We start from the raw sequence: 26,267 nt of genomic DNA, 5'->3' as shown, positions 1-26,267 counted from the left end.
CTAAAATTTATTTTAAGAGCAATTTTTATTTAAAGTTTTCAATATTTTTATCAAGTAATCTTTTTAAATAGAAATTATATTTTTACTATCCTAAAATTTTCCTGTTTTTAGGAATTATCCAGTTTGGCTCTTAAGAATGTTAAGAGCTTAGAATTCTGGAAATGTATTATCTATCTCTGAATTCTCAGCTATACGTGAAAACGTGGTAAATTTTAGTTATTACGATATGATTTTCTCGGGAAAAAAAACATTCTAGATATCTTTTCGGAAGATCTTTGTTCACTGTATGTAATTGATTGTAGGTAGATGGATATTTCGGGTCGCTATTGAGATATGTACAAAAGAAGCAGAAAAAAACCATTTATTAGTAATCAAGGTACTAATAAATAATTTTTCTACTTTATAATTATAGCTTTATTATGTATGGTCAAGACATGTACAAAAATAGCTAAAAAATCTATTTAACAGTAAGCAATTTACTAATAAAAAATTTTTCTCTTGCACTTACATTGTACATTCTTGACCACTTCTCGAATACTAAAGTTAATTGGACTGGAAAATAACCAGAGAAGGTTAAAAAATTAACGATACCATATGTCACAGATATGACCCAGTGAAAATAAAATAAAAATCCCGAAAATTCTATAGTTGTGTCCCACCTATTGTGGGACAGTCTATAATACAAACACCATAAACCATTGGTATATTTCTCAGTAGAATCCGTAGATAGATCGGATTTTATTATCATTTATGCTTTATAAATTTGAATAAATAATAGTTAACATATTCCAAATCTTAAAACTGATATTCAACCTAATCGAACAAGTTTAAAAAAACAAATCTTGATACTTGGGATTTTCCTTTATATTTTAAGATCTATTATCGTTGTTGCCCGTTCATATTACGTGACGGCTCCTATTCCTCTGTTATTTAAAAATGGCAGTGAATATAGGCTGTGCTGAGAATGTTAAACATTGGCATCATGCGTCATACGTAACCTCGCTGGGTTTCTGAAAATCTCGTTCCATCTTACATTATACTCGTTATCATGTGAAATTAATGATTGAAATTATGGGAGCTGATAGGTTCGGGTGAATATACTGTTCTATATATATATAGTTCATATTACATATATAAGCTGTCAGTCTGATGCAATACATTTGATGCATTAACGACCAGCTTTGATATTTTCCTACATTATATCTTAATAATTTTCAATTGTTTGAAGCATACCGTTCTTGAACGCAGTATAACTCAATTTAACTAACTCCCGCTCCACCAGCTCTCCAAATTAACAGGTACTACTAAAAAAAAAATAAAATGTAATTCCTAACGTTAATTTCCTTCTATCTAAGAGTAGGATAAATAATGGATCCTATAAATGGACTATATCCTTTTCAGCTCTCGTAATTTTTGTTAAGTTTATATTTTTCTTAATAATATTTTAATACTGCTAACAATAAAAAAATAATTTTTTAATACATTCCTTATTCTTTAATAATTTTCCTGTAAAATTAAAAAATGAATTGCTATTTAAATTACAGAAGGTTAAGGGAGACGGATTTTTTTAAAAGCTTTTTTTCAATTAATGAATTTAACTTTAACATTTAGAATCCACTGAAACGACAAGAAACTGCTCGTAGATTTCGATTGCTACAACATCTACTTGACAAACGCTCTAAACTTCCCATTCACTACAAAAAATTATTATACACTATGATAATCAGACCAATGGATTTGAGCTCTGGGGCTCTACCAAACCATCAAATTCCTCCCGCATCCAATCCTTACCATCCTAAATCCCTCATCCTTAGCAGTCTCTGATAATCCTCCGAGGCGTCTGAAAAGAAGATGGCCACGGGACCTTCTAATTTAAATGAATGCTTGAAGTACCACCAATGGTGGTTCCTTCCCAAGATTTCCAAGTTTAAATGAAACATTCCACATATTTACTTATTGTATTTATTATTTTGTACAGATGTAAATTACATTAAATAAATTAAAAAAACTTCAACATGTATTGATATAGATTTGACCTACTGATTAATAAAAGTATTTTCACATTGCATTTTAATTTTAATCTAATATAAAAAGTAAATTAATATGCTTTGTTCGTTTTTTTTTTACATATACCCCACATTTACCGGCTCTCCACCTTAACCGGCGATGTGTTGGGTTCCTACTAAGACGGATGAGCGGGAGATATACTAAATGTCATTCGATAGATCACATAAAACATTGTTTTACTCTACTTTTTATATTTTTAGAAGTACTAGAAAAAAAAATTGCATCTAAAGAAAGTTTCGTGCCATAGTAACAATGTAACATTAACACATTTTCCTGACACAAGAACGTGTGGTTAAACACATTTGTGTGGTTTTCTGATTCTATGCAATGCACTATTATGATATTCGTCCATTGTTGACTAACATACAGAACGGAAAGCCTTGATTTTTCATTGTTTATCTGCAATAAAAATAAATACGGAATAACAGAAAATATTTAATGTCCACACCGATAATTCCAGTTTCATTCTCTAGAAAGCTACTTCATTTCGAATACATGAACCAGCGGTTAAAATTATGGTATAAAAACACACAAAATATATATATATAAGTATGTATATTATCAAACGTCGCAATATACTGAATATGTAGGTTTTTTTTTTTTTGTATTCTTCTTTTAGATATTTTTTTTTTTCAAATAATTCAATAATTGTTTTCAGGGCATTTTAAACATATTAACATTTTAGTATAACAAGTGACTCTTTCAAATATACTTATTCGGTTTGTTAATAGCTTTTCCAATCAATCAAAGAATTAATAGCTTTAGGGGCTGCAATAAATGAATCCGCAATCAGTTTTATATTTCACTGTTGTTATTTTAATATCTATATAATCAATACCGTCTGTAAGAGTCTGTAACCCGTATAAAGTATGTATCAGATTAAGTATTGCGGGTACTGTAGCGCCGCTGCCCCGTGTCAATTTCTGACTCATGATTCTGACATTCTGACACTGATGTCATTTCAAAATTCATGATTAAACCTTTAATCATTTTAAAAATGACTTTAAAAATTGGAGGATACAAAATAATAAACAAAAGGTACAAGTTTATTTATATTATGTTGAGAGAGAGAGAGAGGATGAGAGGAGGAGAAAGAGGAAGACCGAAGAGGGAGTTATAATAAGACGGGACTTCCCGCTAGTAATGATATCAAGTCTGACATGCCGACAATAATTTAAATAATTTTAAAACATGATATTGGTTTTAAAAAATAAGCCAGTATATTTGTTTTTACTGTGTTATTTATATTTATTTCTTACTTGGAAGTAATTTAATATTTGTAATCAAGTTTTGCAACACGCAGCCTTAATTGTTCATCTAGGTTAACATCTGTTTAATGCGTTCTCAAACTAGTTTTAATATTTGTCATAAAAGAAGATGATCAATATCTTTCATAACAAAAATTGAAACTTATTGATTCAAAGCAGTAATAATTAACCATTTTTTGTTTCCTTTTGACTGCACACCGACCATCTTGATAATTTGAAAAATACTGTTAATCATTTATATGCATAGTAAATGTTTATATTTTCCAAGGAGAAATGTAAATGATAAGCTGTTGCTGGTATGTACATAGACATTTTTCCAGATTTCTAGTGAATTTTTCTTAGCACTAACAAATAATTGGAGGTATCACTAACACAAATAACTCCATTTGTCTTTCTGTAAAAGTTGTGAATAATATTTATTAATAATAGTTATGCGACTGAAAAAAGAAAGGAAGAGAAAAAATACAAACAAAACCATTAATAATTATAGAATTGATTAAACAAATAGCCGATTTATATAATGAAAACATAATTTGGGAAAGAAAAAAAAATTATAGTCATAAAAAAAAACCCAAAGAAAAAATAGATGAATATAAAGTTGATAGCAGAATGTCTGGCAATAAAAGGTTGGATTTCCCACATTCAAGGTCACTGCACCTTAAACCGCTGGTAACGGAAAATGAAATTTGTATAACGTTTTATGACTAAATCCACTTGAGATTCCAGTTGTAGTTCTCGATGTATTCGACTTTTATTACAAAACAAGGAGCATCTATTGTGATTCTCACATCTTCGTTTTGGAATGATTGCATTTTTTTTTCTTTTCGTACAGGATGCTGCTCCCCCGACTTCACTGCTGTAAATCAGTAATGGCCTTAATATTTTTTGTCGATGAGGATGGTTGCATCTGGTCTTAGTCAAGAACAGCGATTCCCTAAGTGGGTGCTACGGGCCCCTGGTGGGTGCTGCAGCGATTCAGGGGAGGTGATGGCAACAGGTGAATTTGGGGGGCGATGAATAACTACAAGTTGTCACGGTCAACAATATTACTGCTGACTCTAATAGAGCCGAGGATTACTAAATTGTTAGCATTACACCAGGTTCATCCTTCCCGTTAAGTTGATTTCAAATGTGTAAATTTTTTTTGTATTACTTGCTATTCTGGGTTCAATAAATAGTTTCATAATTTCAAAGTTCAATGTTTCTAATAATCCTTTCTTTACTATATTTTACGAAAAAGTTAGAAACATTAATACATATATATTTCCTATTAATTGCTATTAAAATTTTAAAAAAATAATTTCCTGGGGGCGCTAAGTAATATTTTTTCTGGAAAGGGGGTAGGTAGGACAAAAAAAGTTTGGAAACCACTAATCTAGATTTTCTATTTATGAGAGAATAACATTGCCAACGTTAAATAGGTTTGGGTTAGTTTAATATAGATATTTCAGGTTTGGTAACGATTCTGATGAACGCCATGATAACTTACAGCTTAATTTTTTCTATTTCCATTGCAAAGGTGTATGATTTTGGTAGTCAAGCTTTCAAACACTTGAAGATGTAGGTAGCTTTATACAATAATGCCATGTTAGTTATTAATTGTTTAATTTCATATAATAACCTTATTTTATACCTGTTAAAATACAAAAACAATTATATTCTTAATTATTATAATTTTCATTGAAAAAAAAAATCCATTTATATATTATTACATATTCGACCCCCCTTTGGTCCGGAGCACCTCCTAATTACGCCCCTTTTTTCTGTTTTATACTATGATATGCTTTATTATCAAAGCAAAGAGGATTATTTTAGTCGTTCAAGAGTAGTGGATTAAGCCCATTCCAGTATACAATACTAACAGAGATATATTTTAGTGAAGGGGATTGGTAATTAAGCTATTTCAACATAAAAGTAAAACCAAAGGCTCTGTTAAACCGGAACATGTTGATAGGAACCACGCCTCCCTGACCACCGTTCCTCCCGCTCCCACTTTCTGTACCAAAGCAATTCTACGGCTCTGTGTTAAGCAACTCATCTCTTGCTTTAAGGTTGACATTCATTACTACGTGCCTGTTAGTTGTACACTTTGTGTCGTTTGCATCGTTGTGTTTCTGATGGGGGTTTGTATTGAGCCGCGATGTTTACCTCAGCTTGTTCCTTTTTATCTAGAGGCCGTGTAGATAACCGAGGGCATCATGGAAACATTGCACAAATCTCATTTTGTGCCTTTCACTCATCAATGCCATTCGTCCAGTCTTGTAATTAAAATTATTTTTAGGTCTTAGAACTACTTTAGACCTCATTAGAATTGTAGAATTGCTCATTTATTTTTCGTTAATTAATGGTAAAATCTTACAGCCGGCTACCAAAGAAGAATTCTGCAATAGCGATTTGGTTATCGGAACGAAATTATTATGTCATTATTGATCAGTTTACTATATAATTTTTTTAATTTAGAAATTTGATTTATGTAGGAATTGTAATTAAATCAAACTGTTGTTAGTAATCTTTAAATAATTTTCTGATTTATAATTAAATATTATGATTAAGAAAATCATAATTCATGTCGGATAAGGTTCAAGTGTGAGGATATTGTATGTCCTTAAGTTTTAATTTTTTATTTTATTTATTAATTGAAACAATATATTAAGAATATCATCATTAATCACTAATTTTTGATGAATTCAATGATATAAAAAGTAATATACATTTATTAACTGGTTAATGTAACACAAACAATATAATATGGGCAATAGTTTCTTTTTGTTAAATTTATATTTTTCTTGAATGTGTTCTAATTGTACATATAATAGACAATTTATTTTTAAAATGAAATCCTTATCCTTCATTAATTTTACTGCAAAATGAAACAAAATTGCTATTCAAATAACAGACCATTAGTGGTGATGGATCAACATTAATCATTGATTTTAGATCAATAATGATGAATTCAATGTCATAAACTGATAATTTTATCACAAGTAATAAAATAATTTTAGAATATTGTAAATAAATGGTATAAATAATTATAATTAAAATAACGTCTACTTTTAAAGAGAAAAATAGTTTTTATTACAAAAACAAAAAGGTTTGATTCAATTTTAGGTAAAATTCTCATCTTATTTGTTTTTGTTTTTTTTTTAGATTTAAATTAACTAATTTTATTATACAAGATTATATAAACTATTAAGTTGTACTTCTTCTGTCCTGATAATTCTCCTCCTAGGTTTATATTATCTTATTGATATTTTGCAAATTCTTGTGTTGTCTCAGACCTTGTACTTTTCTCTTCTGTGATACTTTAAAATGTAATATTTAAACTTAGATTTAATTTACGATCTCATCCAGTTCTTGATAAATACTTTTACATCCTATGATTACCTACTTATATTCATCTTGTTTACTTAATATCAATTCTACATTTTGAAATTAACAATCTTATGCACTTAAGAAAAATTATAAATCGCCTTGAGAGAGAGAGATGTATCCAACAAAAAAACAGAGAAATACAAAGATGGCAGGTCCAAACTAGAATTTCAGATTATCTTTCACAAAAACGAATTATAAATTCATTTTGGCAGAATATTATTAAAATTAAATATATATCCATAATTTATGGAGTCCGTGGATTATTAATTTAATTTTCTTCAATTATCAATGGCTTCCTTCACAGTGGTTCATTTCCACAAACTCAATAAAATATTTAATAATTAAAGGTTTTATCTTAAAAGAAATTCTCAGCTTTTCAATTAAGTTTTTGACTAAATAGGTTCAGAATTAATTTATACCTAAATCTTTTTAGTCAAAAAATTAATTGAAAAGTTATAATTTTCCTAAAAGAGAGAACCTTTATTGTATTTTTCGTAGCGTTAGTGGAAATTTACTGAGCACAACTGTGAAGTAAGCCATCGATTTACTAATTCAAGTGAAGCATAGTTAATTTATATTTTGATAGCTGTAAATAAATAAATAAAGTTGATAAAAAAATGTAATATTTTTGTTCTTATTTTTAATTAAAAAATAAATTATCAAGTACTGATTTAAATTTTTTTTTTTTATCAGAAATGGTAATTGATTTCATTCCTAGGTAAAAACGCTTTGATACTGAATAAAATTATTTTCGAATACTGATGAAAATCAAAATTTCATTATCAAATATAAGATGAAAACATCCATTTATTAATTTATCAAAAATAAATCTTTTTACTAATATATCTTTTCTCAAAACTTTTATACTATCCACATTTAGATTTTAGGTGATTACCGTAATAATCTTTAAATTTAAGTTTAAACAATGTCTAATATTTTGAATATGTTGTTAAATATTTTCAGTGAACATTTGATATTGCATCATTAGGTTGTATGAAAAAATATGAATAAAAGATTATTCTGACAAAGATGGTTGACAGTCATCGGAGATTAGATAAGTGAATTAAAATTCTTAAAAGATTTAATTTATAATTTCTTCGCATAATAGTGGATAAATCAATAAAATCTTTTTATTATATACTATATTTTTATTATACTAGCTTTAACTAGTATTGAGATTTGAAATAAAGCCAACATGTTTCATTATAAAAATATTTAGTAATTATATTAACTAGATTCTAAAACAATATTGAGATATTAACTTTGTTATGGAATATTCGTCGGTGTGACGAAGCTGAAAAAAATTTCTTAATTTTATACTGCTTTTCGCCCTTAAGTAGGCATAAAATATATTCTTATGGGCTGAAAGTGTGGAAATTTAACTTTCCACAACTAACGATTGTTGTTATGTTGAATTTGGATAACATTGTAACGAGTTATATTTTTTGTGAACACGGGACACCAGCGGAGAAAAAAATTCCTGATTTTCGATTCTTATGAAAATACTTATTTAAGGGTTTCAAAATATGCTAAAACTGAATTTGACTATATTTTTCCTACATAAAATATTTTTGGTATACTTTCCAGGAAGCAGCTTTTGGTTTTGGTAATTTTTTTCTCACTTAAACTCATTTAATACTATAAATAATATTTTAGCTTATTATACAAAAAAAAAATAGATTAGTATATAATAAGCATTAAATATACGCAAAGCAAAGGCGTTATGCGATATCATAAAAAAGTGCTGAAAATATGCAAAATATTTTAGTTTAGCTTAAAGAAGAGCCTTTTGAGTGTCTCGACCTTTTTTCTATCCCTCCCGAAAGAATCATCGTTTCGTGCTTTTTTGCATTTTAAGGTTTTGCGCCCCTTACTTCCCTGTCTAATTGAGTTGGTAGAAAATTCGCGTGTGAATTGAGTTGATATTAGACGAGTCATTTTTAGGTCTCAGTTTCTTCTCACCATTTTTATTTTTATTGTTTGTTCGTTTTCGTTTAATGACGTGAAATTTAGTATCATCAACGCCATTTGTTTATGCTTATTTTTTAAAAATATGTTTGATGTTAAATTTGTGACAATAAATTTTGGAATTTTAAAAATTAAAATACTAATTCTATTATTTTACTATCTTCCCTAAGGGTTTTTGATATATTCGGGTTTAATCCATATTAATATTACAATACTGGCGTTTTGGAGGCGTTTCTTTTGAGTTTAATGAAGAATGAAAAAAATAGTGAGTCTCCTGAGATCTATTCTCCTCAGTCTAGTCAGTACGTCCTCTTCTGCAAGACGTTTGTTTTAATAATTTTTGGTTTCCTCCTTGGTTTCATTCTACATAGATTATCATCAATCCTGGTAGGTTTTTCGTGGTTTTTAAGAATTGAAAGAACTTTTCATCTGTTTTATAAACAAAATTGTAGAGAAAATACGACCTTTTAGTGACGAGACTCGTGAGCTCCATCATTCTAGTCGTGACTCTATTTTTTTTTTTTTTATTTACAGTTTTATTTTAATTCATCAACTATCTCTGATTGAGGAAGTACTGTCAAAATATATTTATTTTGTTATTTCTCTCTTAATTCATTCTGATTATAGTTTCCCAAGTCGAATAAAATTGTATTCAGTCGCTGTTGTAGTCCAATTTTTCTGAGGCCCTCCCTAATTTTTAATAGTTTTAAGGTATTTATAGTTCTAATGTAACCAGTTAAAATATATTCATATTTAGAATATCTTCTTTGATTGGTTTTGGTTACACTAACTTTTTTTTGTTTTTATTTTGTGAACTTCTCAATCGTAACTCGGCTAAAATACAGATTCAACGTTGAAAAACCAAAAAATAGAAATAAAAAAGGGTTCCATTCAGATTAGTAGTAATTATATGAATATATTATTAACTCAGTTCAAGAAAAGAAGTTAAATTTGTTGTATTTTCTATAATAAATGGTCGAAATATTAATTTTTTTATGGAAAACATTAGAATGTTACCTTCTAGAACTTTTAAAATTATATTCTTCATTATTTTAATAATGGAAATACATTTGTTAAAAAAGGAAATGTTATAAATAAGTAGAATTAAAATAAATGGTCCAACAATTAAATATTTTTAATATTTAAAAAACATACATTTTTTTTTAAGTGCAGAAAGATAATACGGAATATAATGATCGAATATTTCATCATCTGAATCAACCAGAATTTTTGAAAAGTTTAAAAAAAGAAAACAAATTTAAATAGTTAGCATAGATTAAAACATCAGAAATTTAAGGTGCAGTCATTTGTTTGCTGCCCAAGAAATGATCAAAATCATCACTTCAATAAATACCTCTAAGAACCTCGACAAAATTATTAAGAAATAACAATTTAGTTGACAATATTTACTGTTTTTTATAGTTATTTATAGAAAGGTGTTTGTATGTCTGAATAGTGTCATCTTTGCACAGGTGGTTGTTAGTATTAGTATTCAAAGACAGAAAGCCTTAAATGGTTATGCGCCCAAATCTAATAATGGAATAATGATTGTATAAACTTTTTTTTTAAGTAATTTTATTAAATTCAAAATATTGGCCTGTTTTAATAGTTGGAATAAGAAAATAAAGTGCTGTTGATATAATTGTTTGTAATACTTTTTTTTTTATTTTCTTTTTTTTTATACTAGGTTTACTTTCACAATTGATTATAATAGGAATTCCGTATTTGGTTCATTTCACGACTCACTTTCATATTTTTTTTCTGTTTTCCTAAGCGAACTTTGTACATTAAAGATTGTTTTATTAGGGAAAAATACAAGATATGATTCTCTCATCGGTGTTTGACGTCACGTTGTTTTTTATTATTTTATTTAGGAAGCAAACATCCTGATGCAAATCCTTTAATGATCTTATCTTGAAAGTATTTATCACGTATTATTTTTCATAGATCACTTTTATTATCTTCAATGATCGAGCTTACGACAGGTTTAGAAAATATATCCTCAGATTCAATTTTCAATTTTTAATATTCTGTGCATCAAATATATTGCTGAGATGATTTCAACGATCTTCCTACACAATACCACTTGTATTTTTTTAAATATTTTTATTTCTTATATTCTTGACCTAAACATGACTCAATATTTTTCATTTTATGAGTGCTTAGCGTATCTTAAATCAAAGAAAGCTTCATATGTTCCTGACCTTCATTTAGGATCTGATGCTTAATTTGGTCAGCATTGGACTGTCACATGAACTGGTATTATTCACTTTGACCGATATCCAATAGGCTTATTTTTGGGGCTTGCTGAGTCATGTTCTATAAAGCCGTTGTGGTCATTTTTAGATTTACTTAGGTCGCTACCAAAACCACCTGAATAGACCCTATCTTAACGTTGCCTTTTATCTTACATGCAGTTATAGACTTTGAAGTTATCTCAAGTTTCACACGTTTTTTTGAAGTCATGTAATTTAATATAGATTTTTTTATTCCAGTACTTGCATCACTCTTTAGCTGTTTATTGTGCTAACTGCCTATTTTTTGCTTCATTGAGGTATCTACGGAATTGTAAATTTATGGAAATAATTGAAGTAGAACTCCTTGAAACACACGGAATGGGATTAGAAGCCTTGGAAAGATAAAACTGAAATTTCTCATCTTCATAATGTTCTTAATAAAAATTATTAATTTCTTTATAGCTTAAGTCTTTAAAGAATTATTCCGAAACATAAAAACTCCGTATAATAGATTGTAGGTTTAATTGGCTAAAATTAATCTATTAATGGTACAATAAACGTTTTCAGGTGAATAACCTTATGTCGCCTCCCTTTCATTCACTGCGCACTCCCGATACTTTCACAGTTTCAATATAATTATTTTCTTTCTTTTATGTGCATTTCCTGTTTTGTTTTGTTTTTTATAAATTGCAACAAGATATTAAGTGTTTTTTTTTTCATTCTGATTTACATTGTAAATTATTTATGGCAAATTATTAAAATAAATCGTGAATAAAATTTGTTGGCAGATTTCAGTCGTTATTTATTATTATTATTATTAAAACATTTTAGAAATTATCAAAAATATGTTATAATATGAGCAATTTCAAAATTAAGGACTTGGGTTAACTTTTAATTGATTTGAGATCCGTTAGAACTCACCTCATGGGTACTATCCAAAATTCCATTCTTCCATTCCCTTCATATTAAATTGGATTTTAAAAATATTCTTTCATGTATTTTTGTTGCATTACAATTGTATTTGAAATGATATTTTAGTTTCGTTTCATTTATTACAAAATATATCGAATTTTCTCAAAAAATTGTACCTGAACCTTTGTCCTGCAATTGAATTATTTTCCAGTAATGTGATCTATCTGATTTCCAATTTTTTTTTTTATTGATAGAGGATGTTACATTTATCTCTTGATGCATTTATGCTATCTTAGGGTGATAATGATTTCTAAATTGTCGAAACACTAATTGATTAATTTTGATGGACTTGAGGCATTGTTTCGGAATCATTAGTAATAACTCAATGATAGTTTTGTCTCTTTTTACTTCCACTTACCTATTTATAGAATATATAGCAAGGGAAAAAATTTCAAACTTCCAAAATTTCGTATTGGAGTTTTCGACGGAAGTACACGTTTTGAGGTTCTCAAAGTTCAAACAACCTAGTCTCGCAAAATGGTCTCTGTGTGTGCGTGTGAATAGATCAAAAATGAAAGGTCGTAGGAAACATACATATTTTAGGCGGGTATATGCCGGAGATATAATAGCAACGTTTTCGAAAAAAAGTACTTTCGAAAAAAAAACTTTTTTTTGATTTTATCTGGAATGGTTTTCTCTAACGGTTGGAACAACAACGGTGTCCAACCTATAACAGTTGAAACGATTTTGATTAAACTCAGCTTGTTATTGTACAATTAAATGGTTTTTAATATCACCTGATTTTATCCTCATTGGAAAAGTTTGACAAGGCTTTTAAGGCTGGATTAAAAAAAAAAAATCTTAAAGTAGCTTTAATTTTGTTAATTAAAAATAAACAACTTGTTAACACACATTTTTTTGCATTAATAAAAAATTAATATTAAAATACATAAAATATTAAAGAATTTGATGAATAACTAAAAGTAGAGACAGGAGTTCGAATCGGAAAAAACTGAGACCGCCCGATATCTTCAGATTGCATCATGTCTACACGGTTTCGTTATCTTTCGTTAAGTGTTGAATTATTTCAGGAATAAAGTTCATATTCTATATTCCCACCGCAAGGAATCCTAAAATATGTTGCATTCTTTTAACAACATAAAAAAAGTTTTCCCTTTCCCTATCTTTTTTTTAAATTTATTTATTGAAATTTACGACTGTATAAAAATTACCTCAAACAAATTTGAAGTAAGATCATAATGATATGATACAGCATGAAGAGAAACTACCTAGTAGTAGAACTCTAAAAACATTTTACAATATAAGGAATGGAAGAGGAAGCAAGGTTAGAAACTAGTGGGTTAGGGAATGATATAATAATGGAAGGAATGATATCGGGTTCGGGCTAGGTCGGTTACATAAGGAACATTTAGGTCTTTATGGATGGTTTTATTAGTAACAAAATAAGGGGCAATGAGGATTTTACAAAGAATTTTGGATTGTAAGGATTGGATACGAGAGGAACTTGAATGTTTAGTGGAGCCCCAAAGCTTAACTCCGTATGTCCAGATGGGCCTTATTGTCATGTAGATCAGTCTTTTGTAATGAGTTGGAAGTTTAGACTGTTTGTCTAGTAAGTGCTGTAATAGTCGGAATCTGCGTGCAGTTTCCTGTCTTTTCAGTCTTGTGTGAGGATTCCAGGTTTCCCTAGTCTTTAATTTTTTTTTTTTTTCGAAAATAACAAAAATAGCGATAACTTCAAAACGAGTGCACTAAACATGTGGACGTAAGTAAGGTGCTAAGTGAACGTTATATTATAGGCGCGCAGCACCGGATTTTTTTTTTTTATAGATCTTGCTCTTATTTGTGAACTCAAATAATACTAGTCAATCTATATTAAATTAATATATAGTGAGAAAAATATATGTATATGTACATAAACCTCGATAAACAAATTATTTTCCTTCAATTGATTATAAGGTTTTTGAACTCAACAGATTATTTCTAGTGAAGGAGAGTTAATCCAAATATTGCCGAGCAACGTGGATGATGCAATCTGATCTCCAGTTGTGCGGGGTGTGATATTGCGTTTTCTCCTTATCGTACATTCCAATTATTTAATGCGAATAATTAATAATATAATATTGTTATTTATGGAACATCGCCCTTGATACAATGATAATAATTACGGGTGTAATTTGATATATCATTTTTTAGGGACATCATTGTTTTTGTATTTTTAATAGAAACTCATTCAATCAATCAGAAACATTAATCAAGAAGAATATTACTGTAATAAAATCCTGTAACTATATTCTATATTGTTTAGTACATAGTATATTTTACTTTAGCATTGTCATTTCCGTTTTTTTAATTTATAAAATCGCATTATTGGGTCAAATTAGAAAGCATTCGTTGAAAGTACTGCTAGCTAAAATCTCAATAGAAGGAGATGATCCGGGTTCCTGTTAAGAAAAATGATTAAGAAATAGTTTCAACTATTAGATTATTAAAATAATTTTAACCTTTTCTTAATTGTTTTTTACCCGGACCTCCTAATTCATCTACCGCCTATTATCTAATTTGAAGTGAGTGCTCTAAAAGTTCTATTGTAATGTGTTCAACACTATGTAATCCTACCTAGAAAAAAATTATTATTTGTTTTACGAGGGTTTTCGCGGGACCTCGGCCTATTAAAAAAATTAAATTGATGACTGAAAGATTACGAAGGAATTCATTGTCTTAAAAGGCCGCTGGACTCCTTTTCCTCTTTTTTTTATGTTTCACGAAGCATTCTGAAACCACGGCTCATGCCGAAGTGGTGTCCAAAAAATCGTATCACCCAGGGCATCGCAGATTCCTATTGCATTTCGCATTTTAGAAAATTCAACATTCTCTATTCTAGTGAGCTTCGATTTTTAAGACTTAAATTGCTTACTGATCAATCTCAATTCGGGTAATCGAAGACAGAATAAAAGGACTGCCTATTACTTGAAATCATATTCAAATTTCCAAGTTCTTTAATAATTTACTAATAATTAGTTCGTCATCGTATTCTATTCTAGTCACTCCCCCTTTCCAAATCTTGTGTATACCGTGATATAATAAATAATAACGAAAATATAGGTCATGATAGCTAGGTCAAGGTATTTTAACCCCCTGCTCTAGCCATTGACTAAAAGACTACATATTTTAACTGGTTTAATTGTCCATTCGATTTTTTTTATTTTATCTTTAAATCAGTAAATTGTTCATCGCATTTAATGTAAAATTTGAAATAAATGTTTTTATTATTTGGTACATTATATTCAATACTTTTCCATATATAAGTGAAAGTAAAACATTGTAATCATACCATTACTGAGTAAGACACAGCGCATTGTACTTTGTTTTAGTTTATTAATTTCAATGAAGAACCTTTGTTATCGACAAAGACAATCGAACTTACCTTAATGCCCCGACTTACCCTAATACAAAACAGGTTTCACTATTGAATATTTTTGTTTTTTTAATTAATTACATTAAATGATGCTTTGATCTATTTACTAAATAACTATAAACATGCATAATATTTATATAGATATTTTTCTTCGTTCCTCTATTTTAGCTATCTATTAAAAAAAAAATTACTTTTGTCATACAATTGGTTCATATCGTAATATTTTAATGTTGATTTTTCATAATGAAAAGTGAAGATGAAAATAAATGTCAAAGCGATAGACGGACATTGCCTTCGGTGTAAGAACTGTCTAACAACTCAATCAATATGCACGACACGCTACAAACGGAAACGACGCCCAACGAGAAAATCAATATATACTTCATAACAGCAATATTCATCTGGAGGAAGTAGTTGAATGCTACGCGTGACAAAAGGTCCAGGATAGGAGATATCCTTGAGCGTGGGCAACGAGGAATTGCAAAGCCAGCGAGATTTGTTCTGATAGAGCCGACCTACTTAAGTAACGGAGGATGTTTGGTCTCCTTTAATAAAAAAGAAAGTGCTTATTGGTTTGAAGTTGGAAGAACTTGAAAGGTGGTTTTTCAGAAACGGCTGTTTTTTTTGTTGTTTTTTTAACCCAATTCTTGTATCACTTTGTATGTCTATTGCAGAATGTAATATATACAATTACCAACAAGTCAAATGCCTCTCAAAGTTTCGCCAATTATCGATTCAAGGAAATATAGGATTATACAAATGCAAGCCAGAAAAAGCTCATCTCGTATCAACAGTCAAAATAAATAAATCAAATACAGATATTTTATCCCTCCAAGAAAGTCTAACATAAATATCTATACACAATTAACTTTTGTTACTAGTTGACCCGCATTGCTAGATTGGAGTAATTATATACGCACGTAAACCAAATGAGTTCTATTGAAAGTTGATGTCAATTATTGTATTTAGTTAAAAATAAATATTTGCAAATGTAGTATTATTTTTTATAGTTTGATAACATAAATTGTAATTACTGCTCTTGTATATACAATGTTTTTGGTAATTTCATTTGACCCACTTACTAACAAATTCCTTGGCTATTTTGGAGCCCCAGCATCCTATGATGCCCATTATAAAATCATTGATTTTTCAGTCCACTAAAAATTGTTTGATGTGTCTTCACTAATATCTTTGTAGGGAATTAATTATCTTTCAAATGAGTATCTAGAATATTCGGGGATATATAAATTTTTAAGTTCTCATAATCCCCCAAATACTTTAACAAAGCTTGCAAATTGCAAATTCTAGTCCATTTTGAGTGATTCTTTTGTTAAATAGCACCTACATTTCATGTAAAACAGGAAAAAAAACTAGATTAATCGGGAATTACAATTGTTTTAACCCACATACGGCAATATTAAAAAAAAAAAAAAAAAAAAAAAATAATTATCTTAAATAAATATAACTTTATTAGGTATTTGGTTTATTAAGTTCTATAATGAACTTAAGTGACTAACCATGAAAAACCAGTTAAAGCTCCTCTCAAAATATGTGCTATTGTTTTTCAAAATATATATGGTTCAAAATCCAAAAATCCAAAAAAAATATTCGTACTTTTTACCGGATTTTCTCCCTGACTACTGTAATTTTTTTTTTAGAACTGGCACCTAAGGCACAGGCCACCCATGATGATCCCCGGAACTCGGTATTACTACTCTTCAACTTTTTTTTTACACTTGGTATAATGATTCCGTAACACTTTGCTGATGTTTGTTATTTACTGATATAATGATTAACCATACTAATTTTTATAATGAAACTCAGCTATTGTAATGAACCAAAAATATTGAATTTATTTACTAGGGGTATATTTAGTTTAAGAGGATTATTTAAATAATGAAGTTCCATCTTTTGTACAATAGTTGCTAAAACTACTGATATTATATTATTTTAATATGATGAGTTTAGTACAGTGAATAATGAGAATATTTTTTTTATTAAGTTTTTACTTTTCTTTGTAGCGTGTTGTCCATTCAGCAAGGTCTGGGACAACTTGACCCTGGAAGCCATGTGACAGTGGAGAGTACTGATAGTGGAGGATGGGTGGATGGTCTTCTTGGCTGCTTACGACCTGTCTTAAGGGGCTTCATTGACAAAGCCACATCCAATGCTGAAATCAAAGCTTCACAACAAGGTATTTTATTAAAAGTATATACTACAAAGTCATTACCATATTAACATTTATTCCGTTATTAGCAATTTATATCAATGTGTTAAGTGTAATGAAACATACTATTACCATCAATATTTCTAATAATCATCATTTCTTAAAATTGTTGGTTCCAATCCAGAGTTATTGGGTGTGAACTTAACTTCTATATCGATTAAACTCTTGCTTATTGTTTTCTTAATGCACATTTGTCTAATTTTTTGTTTCTTTTACTTTCATTTTATTTACTTGAATTGCACAAATAACATTTATTTCAAGTAACCTGCCCATCCAGAGATGTTTTAAATATAAAATAGTATAAATAAATAAATCTTTTGTATTTTAATGTACTTAAATTATCTTTCACAACACTTGGTCTAGTAACAGTACTTCCTACAAAAGTACTGCACTCTTGACCCTTCATGGGTTATATATACTATAGCAGTATATGGATATAATTTTTAACCTTTTGTATTTATTAAACTTGTTTCAATATTAAACATGCAATGTAATGAATTTTATGTATGGGGTCTCATTTTAATTTACCTATAATAATTTAAAAATTAAATCCATTTCAATTACTTATATTCTTTTTATTTATTACAAATTAATTAATTCTCTTAATTTATAATGATCAAATAATACTTTATTATAGTTTCTACCGTTTTTGCCATATAGATGACTGGATCATACCTTTTGAAAGTATTAGTGACCTTCAGTGGCTTGGGTCAGGAGCCCAAGGTGCAGTTTTCAGTGGACGTTTAAGTAATGAAATTGTTGCTGTAAAGAAAGTAAGAGAGCAAAAAGAGACTGATGTTAGACATCTAAGAAAACTTAACCATCCTAATATAGTGAAATTTAAGTAAGTATTTTTTTTCCAATTATAAGTTTAATTTTAATTGTTATTTCTGAACTATCAACTAACATTTTATTACTTTCAAGGTAATCTTAATAATTGGTATTTGAAAAGGGTTTTGTTTTCTTTTCTTTTTACAATGGATTGTCTGCCAACAGAATGAAGGTATAATAAAAATTAGAGAGTTACAACAATGATTTGACTCCAATTGTGTTTATTGTATAATGCATATCTTTATAAAATAAATCTACTTGTGGGCATTTCCATCTTAAGAACAGTTTCAATCTTCCTCTTCCCCTTCATGCTAGAAATATTTTTTTTAAACCTCTCAGAGACCAATTTTTTTTAAATCCAGCCTTATTGTACATATACAGGATAAAACTAACCATCATTATTATCTCAGCTTCAGAGCCATTGTTGTAGTCATAAATACCTTTGGATATATATATATCCAATATATAATATACATATCTTGGATAAGTCAGTTGTTACAGACACGTACAGCTTCGTTTTATTCTATATATAGTATACTAATAACTTGGATATATATGATATAAACAGTTATTTTAGTGTAAATTATTAAAGATAAACTTTTCTTATGTTTTTGTGTTAAATATTATTTTATTATTGTGCAAAAAAAGTGTATTTTTCGTAATTCTGTTATTTTTTAAATTTATAATTTATGTTTATTTCCTGTTATAGAGGCGTGTGTACACAAGCTCCATGTTATTGTATAATAATGGAATTCTGTCCTTATGGACCTTTATATAATCTTCTGAAGGCAGGAGAGGAAATATCTCCTGTTAGACTTGTATCATGGGCTAAGCAGATCGCTTCTGGGATGCAATATTTGCATTCCAACAAAATTATTCATCGAGATCTAAAAAGTCCTAAGTAAGTGAGTTTATTAAATTTCATTTCATTATGTTTCACCTGCATACTCAGTGTGTATATATACAAAGTTTTTAAGTTTATTTACCTATAATTATGGAAGTATTAAGTAGAATGCTTGAAGTATAAATATACCTTATACATAATTTCAATTTTATTTACATATGTCTTTTATGTAAAAATTATTAAATAGTTTTTTATTACAGTATACTCATTGGAACTGATAAGACTGTCAAAATCAGTGATTTTGGTACCTGCCGAGAATGGAACGAAATAAGTACAAAAATGAGCTTTGCTGGAACAGTTGCTTGGATGGCTCCTGAAATAATTCGTAATGAGGCATGTTCTGAAAAGGTTGATATATGGTAGGTTACCTAAGCTTTGCAATGCATAACTTAATTGTTTTTGTATATATATATATATATTAGATTTTTTTTAGTTATATTATAAATTTCAGCCTAATCTCATATTTCTTTTTCTCTCACAGCGATGAAAAATGTGTATAATATACGTATACTTATATTAAGAAATTAAAAATTTTCATAATTATGATTTTTTATACTTTTTGTACATAAGTTTAAGAAAACAATTGGAATACAAGTATGAGTACAAAAGTTGTTTTGTTTTTTTTGTTTTTTTTAATTTAGGTCATTTGGTGTAGTATTGTGGGAATTATTAACTTGTGAAACACCTTACAAAGATGTAGATTCTTCAGCAATAATTTGGGGTGTTGGAAGTGATTCTCTACAACTTCCAATCCCATCATCTTGCCCATATGGATTCAAACTACTCTTGAAACAATGTTGGTCTGCTAAGCCAAGAAACAGACCTAGCTTCAAACAAATTCTCGCCCATCTAGAGATAGCTGCGTCTGATGTACTTATTAATTCCCCAGAAAAATATTTTAAGAATCAGGTATGGAATATTTTTATTTGTATTGTAAAATGTTAAAATGATAGATTATACATTTTTATTCAATTATTGTCAAGTTAATATAACTTTCAGCCAATGGTAGGGTCTGTGGCGGCATCACCCGCAAGAGATTATTTTATATTTTTAGTGTTTCTAGAAATGTGGTATTTTAAAATTAAATGTTAAATAGTAATAATTTAATAATAAATTGAATTGATATTAATAAATGTTGTTTTGTTAAGTATATCATAAATGTATCTTTTATTGTTTGGTTGGTACATATAGAGTCCGCCAAAAACAATACATGTGTGTAAATAATGTCGATCACGTTTTAAAGATATACAGTGTGTTTTTCATTTTGTTCTGTTCTTAATAAAAGTTATAAGTTAATAAGTGTTATTGTGAGTCGTTTTGTGTGAAAACCACCACAGGTCCAGGAATTGTTTTCACTCTAGATTATACTCTCTATTGGCATTATTTATAATAATTATTATTAAAGTTTATTATATACCCCATCTTTCAATTATATTTTCTTTAAGAGATAAAAACCTTGATGGTTAGAGCCTAACCAAGTTGCAGTGGCATAGCATAGGTTTCTGTTGCATCCTCCCTATCTCCCACAAAATAGGGTATTGTTATAAACATACAATTTAAATAGTTCGATAATTAATTCAAAACACTTCATGCTATTAATAATACTATTTCTTTATAAATGATACCTGATGTTTTCAATTATTTGCCCGATAATTTTGATTAATTACTTATTTGTTTTGATTTCTTAAATACCTCAAATAATGTGGGTGTTAATTCAAAATAAATTAATTGTTAATGTCACTAAGGATAAATTGAAACAAGTATAAATAAAAGAAGTTGAAGGATGTTTAGATCCAGCTATTGTGTAACCAATTTAAGATATTAAGAAAAAGAAAAACATACTGTACTGTACCTTTATCACAATATGTGTCCAGTTTCACCTACTTAGCAGTTTTCTATTAAAAGCATAAAAAAGGGGCCGAGTTACAAAACTAAGAGTGATTTTGATTTTTAGATAAGTTGTATTTAATGACCCTCTTTTCAAAAATCCTATTCTTCAACCTCACCCTCCTTATGCATTATCTGTCATCTTGAAGAAGCAGTTTTTCCTCAGTTCTTTCAGTACATTTTAAATTATAAGATTATTAAATTTCCTTTGAGTTTGATATTGGATCATGTTGGAAATGTGGAACAGCTTCATTGTCTTGCTTGTTGCAGGCTTACAATGCAATACCTTACAAACTGAAAAAGTCATAAGTTAATTCATTTTTAATAAGTAAATGATTTCCTAGTACTAAATATACTCAATTTTAAGACACTAAAATTAAGGAAATGATTGCATTGGCCCATTTCATGTTTAAAACACTCAAAAAAGTCCATTATTTAATTATTTCTAAGTTTATTTGTTTTCTCATTTTGTAGGCTACCTGGAAAGAAGAAATTAGGAAGAAAATGATGAATATGGAAACTAATGAAAGTAAAATGTCAAGATTTAATGAAGGGGAACTTATTCAAAAGAGGAAAAATGAACTCAAACATGCTCAGGATATCAGAGAACATTATGAGGAAAAATTAAAGAGAGCCAGTAACCTCTATGATGAGCTGGCTTATGCCCTAAGACAGATAGAAATAAGAGAAAAGGAACTTAGAAAGTAATATTTTTTTATTTGATTTTTAAAAATAAAATCTGTTATAGTTGTTACTCTTTCCCCAGTATGCTTAGGACCAAAATAAAGATGAATATTGTTTGTAATGATTTGTACAATATTTTATCTGGGATAAGAGAAGAATTAGATGTTGTTCTCAAATTCTTATATTTCAAACTCATTTTCAACTGTCTAATGCCTGGGCTTATTTACCTCTCTATCCTGTGATTAGATTAAGTAACGATGCTCAGTGGTGTATCAAAAAATGTTATAGGGAAACTCTTAGAAATCCTAAACCTTATTAATTTGGGAAACACCTGGAGTGCCCTAAAATATTCTCTTACCTGCCATTTTTGATTCTAATGTAAATTAAATTCCTAAATTTGTTAGGCCACACTACAAACTTTATTATATACCATATTATTATATTATATATTGCTCCATACCAACCTGAAAATTAAAAAAAATAATTGACTAATTTATTTTTTCATGTTAATTTATGTAGGTTATCTTCTGTTTTATTGATAGGAAATCTATCCCTACCCGAAGTTTCTCAATCATGTAACTTTCCCACTAAAGGCGACCATTGACGATTACTTCACACCATATACTACTGGTAATGAAGTAACAAATAAAAAAAAAAAAAACCTTTTTAAACGTTTATTTGTTAAAAAATAGTGATGGCAAATTGGCAAATAAAAGCATAAAGACCAATTTAAGAATAATGAAAGCATTTAGTGACAGAAAAAAAGTTTTACATTACAAACAAAACACAAAGTCCTATTTTAAATTTAATAACTATTACTGCAATTCTTTACTATGCACAAAATCTTTGAACTTATAAATTTCAAATTTGTACCATGGCTTTCACATGGCTGCCAAATTCAGAACCAGAGTGGTTGCACTTTGTTTTATTTGTTACAATATTTTTATATTTCCATTTTTAAAGTTTTTTATGCTCATATATTATTATTTTTTTGTAGATGGGAAAAATCAACTAGCTATAAATTAAGTAAAAAACGTGGTAGAATAAATGGGAAGACACCTGAAAGGTACAAAAAATATGATGATGACAGCTGCTATCCAACTACCTGTTCTCAGATCTCAAGTCAAAAATCTCCTACATCTCCTGTAAGGTTTATTTATAGAAAAATATATTTATATATTTTTAATCTTGTTTATTACATTTATTACACAAGTGCTATATCACACTATTTGGTAGGCCTTGTCCTGTGATATTCCTATAAAAAGAAGTACCTTACTTTGCTGAAGATAAGGTACTTTTGTTTTTAGCAATATAGCATATGGTAATATTATAGTTGATAATTGAAAAAATATATATGTAGTAGGTGCTTCTTGAACTAATTGCTTACTCTAATTAAATGTTTTGTAATTTATTTTTAACTGACTTGAAAAAAATAAAATAAATAAAGGAAGTTCTCTACTACAAATTTTTAAAATTTATATTCACTCATAACTTCATCATTCTGAAACCAATCTATGATTTTTTTAATAAAAAGAGTACACCTCTAAATTTCACCTGAATCTATAATTTTAGAGATAAAGACCAAAATTCCTAAATGAACAACAACTGATCACTTATGATGTATACAAGTTTACTGTATACATTTCTAAATGTATTTGTTTAATTATTAAAACAGGCAAGTTGTCTCTCATAAGGCTCTTAATGAAGATTGATAATAAAAAAAAAAAAAAAGAATAGGGTGCACAAAATAATTAAAAACTTTTTTCAATAATACAAAAACTACTTATAAACAGTACACAAAAACCACTAAAAAAGTAATACCAATTTTATTTAAAGAGTGCAGTCAGCAACGATACACAACTCTGCTGCCTGCACCTCTTACCATCTTCTACTCATATTAATCTACAGTCAACCATTAACAACTCATTATTTATATTAATAAGTAACTATTTCAAATCTTCAGATTGATTATACAATAATACATTTTTTTTTTTTCAATATCAAGATGTACCACAAATCTTAATTAGATAGAAGTTCATCCCTTATTTTGTTCATGTGAGATGAGTTTAATACCTTAACAACTGATTTATAAGGAATGAGCATAGAAGAAATGACTGAATATTCTCAGTGAAAAACTGATATTTTTTAAAAATAATTGTTGACATTTTCTAATCAACTTGCTGTTATGGATGAAATGAATAAATAATATTAAGTTTTAAATGATACAGTTAGTTTTGTCTACAAAGTATCTACATAATTTAACATTATATAATAATGATATTGAAAATAATAAAGTTTTGTAGTCTATTAAAATAAAAGAGTTTTAACTCCCCCTCCTCCTCAGAATCAAGTTTTTATGTTACAAGATACATGGAACCCACAAAATTTGTCTGTCCACCATCTATATATTTCTTCTGTTATATCTGCCTAATTTTTTTAGATTTAGCACTATAGTTCGTTCTTCAAGAGAATTCCTGTGAGTAGTTCGATCATTTGTTCTTTGTTTTTTTTTTATTTCAGGATTATGAAATGGAATTTGGTTAAGGGGAATCTCCCTTAATTAAATGAAATATATCTTTTATTCTATTTTACTCAATAAATATTTTATTTATTGTGATGAGAAAAAGTCTAAATTTTCGTAAAAAAACAACAATTTTCTGTATCTTGCCTAAAGAAGTTTCACTTCCAAAAATATATGGTTTCTATGTATATGGTTTCTATATAAATCTATATAGGATCTATCTGCCAATTATAAACAATAATGTGCAGTGTTTTTTATTTACTTTTTTCTTTTTTTTTTAGCTATCTGTAAAATCATCTCTCTTCACTCAAATGAATGGCAATAAAGTTGAATCAATTGCAATTCCTGTTCCTTTCAGACCAAAAAGAACAAAAGCTAGAAAAGCTAGCTTATTAACTGTGAAAAATGAATTTTCTGTAAGTTCATGAAACAAGTAGTAATTATCATATTATTATTATAGCTATTATTGCTTTGGCTCACTACATGGTTTTTATTTTTAGGGTCTTAGTTCAGAGAGGGAAGAAGTGGATACCTGTGAAGAAATGCCTGTTTCAAAGAAGGAATATGTTAATTCTCAAACTCAGACAGATGATACTGCAATGGACATAAGTAATTGCAGTACCCCAGAAGCTACAAGTCCAATGGATAGCATAAATGGGAACATTCAACCTGTTATGACTAGTAGTCAAGAATATGAAGTAGTAAGTCATAAATATTAACCATCATTATTATAAAATGTAAAATTTGTTTATTTATTTTTATTTATTGCCCCAAGGCTTCCTCTGAAGTTCTATGCACCTGAAAAATATTTGTTTTATTCTTTTATAATATCTATACACTGGTGTCACATGTATTGTTTATCGAACATAACACAGGTATAAATTAAAAAATATCAAGTTTAGGTTATTGGTCCAGTGAGAAATTTACTTTTAAAAATTTATTTTTTATTACTCTTAACATTTCTTTTTCAAAAATTCTCTAAAAAGTTTACAGTGTTAGCTAAATTGTGGAACTACTTTATTGCCTAATCTCAGGAAAGAGAAAAAAGATGTACTTTTATTCTTAAAAAAAATACAAAAAATAGTTTAAAAAAACAAATTTTATTTATCTCTTCTGATATTTGAAAGTTAGATGGTTTCACACTTTTGTTGACATTACCTTATGTTAAAGGGTTTTTGAAAAAGAAATGTTTTAAGTTAATAAAATGTAAGTTTTTAAAAGCATATTTCTGAATAGCTGATAACATAAAAGTGATATTTTTGAAGTCAAACTTTTGTTGTATTTAATAAACAATGCACATAACTTGAGCAAATAATTGCATGAGAAAAATGTTTTGTTCTTACCCTGATTAAATGTACATATTTTATTTGTTAAACACATTAACGGTAATAATTGAAATTAAATAATACAATGCTAAATATCTACTTCAATATATAACAATGTGCTTTTAATCATAAAATATTTAATGTTTTTATAAAGTACAAATTTTAACAAAAATGTTATTTTGTAATTTTCCTGATTATTTCTTTATCTATTACTTACAGGTCAATAAACTAAAACTTGATCTGGAAGATGATCATCTAGAATCTCTAAAGCGTAAAGTTAGTGAAATCTTAATTAATGGAAATAGAATTGAAGACAGTTCTGATAGAGAAGATGATGATTTACCTCATTCATGTGGCAATTTCAACCTTCGGAGGAAAAGGTAATTTTTAAAAGATATCTAAACAATTTTCAACACCATTCCATTTTCTTTTAATTTTTATACATCTGAGTATGATTCAGTAAAAATAAGTTATCCATTGTGCTATGTATGTATAATTATTAAAAATAAATTAGAGATATTAATTTAAATTATAATGTTTCTCATTTCTTACAAAATGGAAAATTTTAGTTTAACTCTATATTTTAATCATATCCTCAGAAAATAGTATAAATAATAGGTAATAA

The 26,267-nt window shown here is 28.3% G+C and overlaps 1 protein-coding gene across 3 annotated transcripts in view; it reads left to right on the top strand.

Moving 5' to 3' along the window:
• wnd (wallenda) overlaps positions 1-26,267 on the top strand; it is a 102,805-nt gene that overhangs the window by 75,227 nt on the left and 1,311 nt on the right. For all 3 annotated transcript variants that reach the window (XM_014423179.3, XM_014423180.3, XM_067052231.1), the window contains 10 exons: positions 17,285-17,457; positions 18,151-18,334; positions 19,031-19,222; positions 19,426-19,584; positions 19,867-20,134; positions 21,587-21,816; positions 22,794-22,941; positions 24,599-24,733; positions 24,818-25,018; positions 25,862-26,022. In XM_014423179.3, the coding sequence (XP_014278665.1) occupies positions 17,285-17,457; positions 18,151-18,334; positions 19,031-19,222; positions 19,426-19,584; positions 19,867-20,134; positions 21,587-21,816; positions 22,794-22,941; positions 24,599-24,733; positions 24,818-25,018; positions 25,862-26,022 (1,851 nt within the window). The remainder of the gene's footprint in view (positions 1-17,284; positions 17,458-18,150; positions 18,335-19,030; positions 19,223-19,425; positions 19,585-19,866; positions 20,135-21,586; positions 21,817-22,793; positions 22,942-24,598; positions 24,734-24,817; positions 25,019-25,861; positions 26,023-26,267) is intronic.

Source organism: Halyomorpha halys, unplaced genomic scaffold (assembly GCF_000696795.3).
Source record: "Halyomorpha halys isolate HHAL.00 unplaced genomic scaffold, Hhal_1.1 Scaffold409.1, whole genome shotgun sequence".
NCBI lineage: Eukaryota > Metazoa > Arthropoda > Insecta > Hemiptera > Pentatomidae > Halyomorpha > Halyomorpha halys.
The sequence above is the reverse complement of the archived record's forward strand: the minus strand, read 5'-3'. Positions and strand labels throughout refer to the sequence as shown.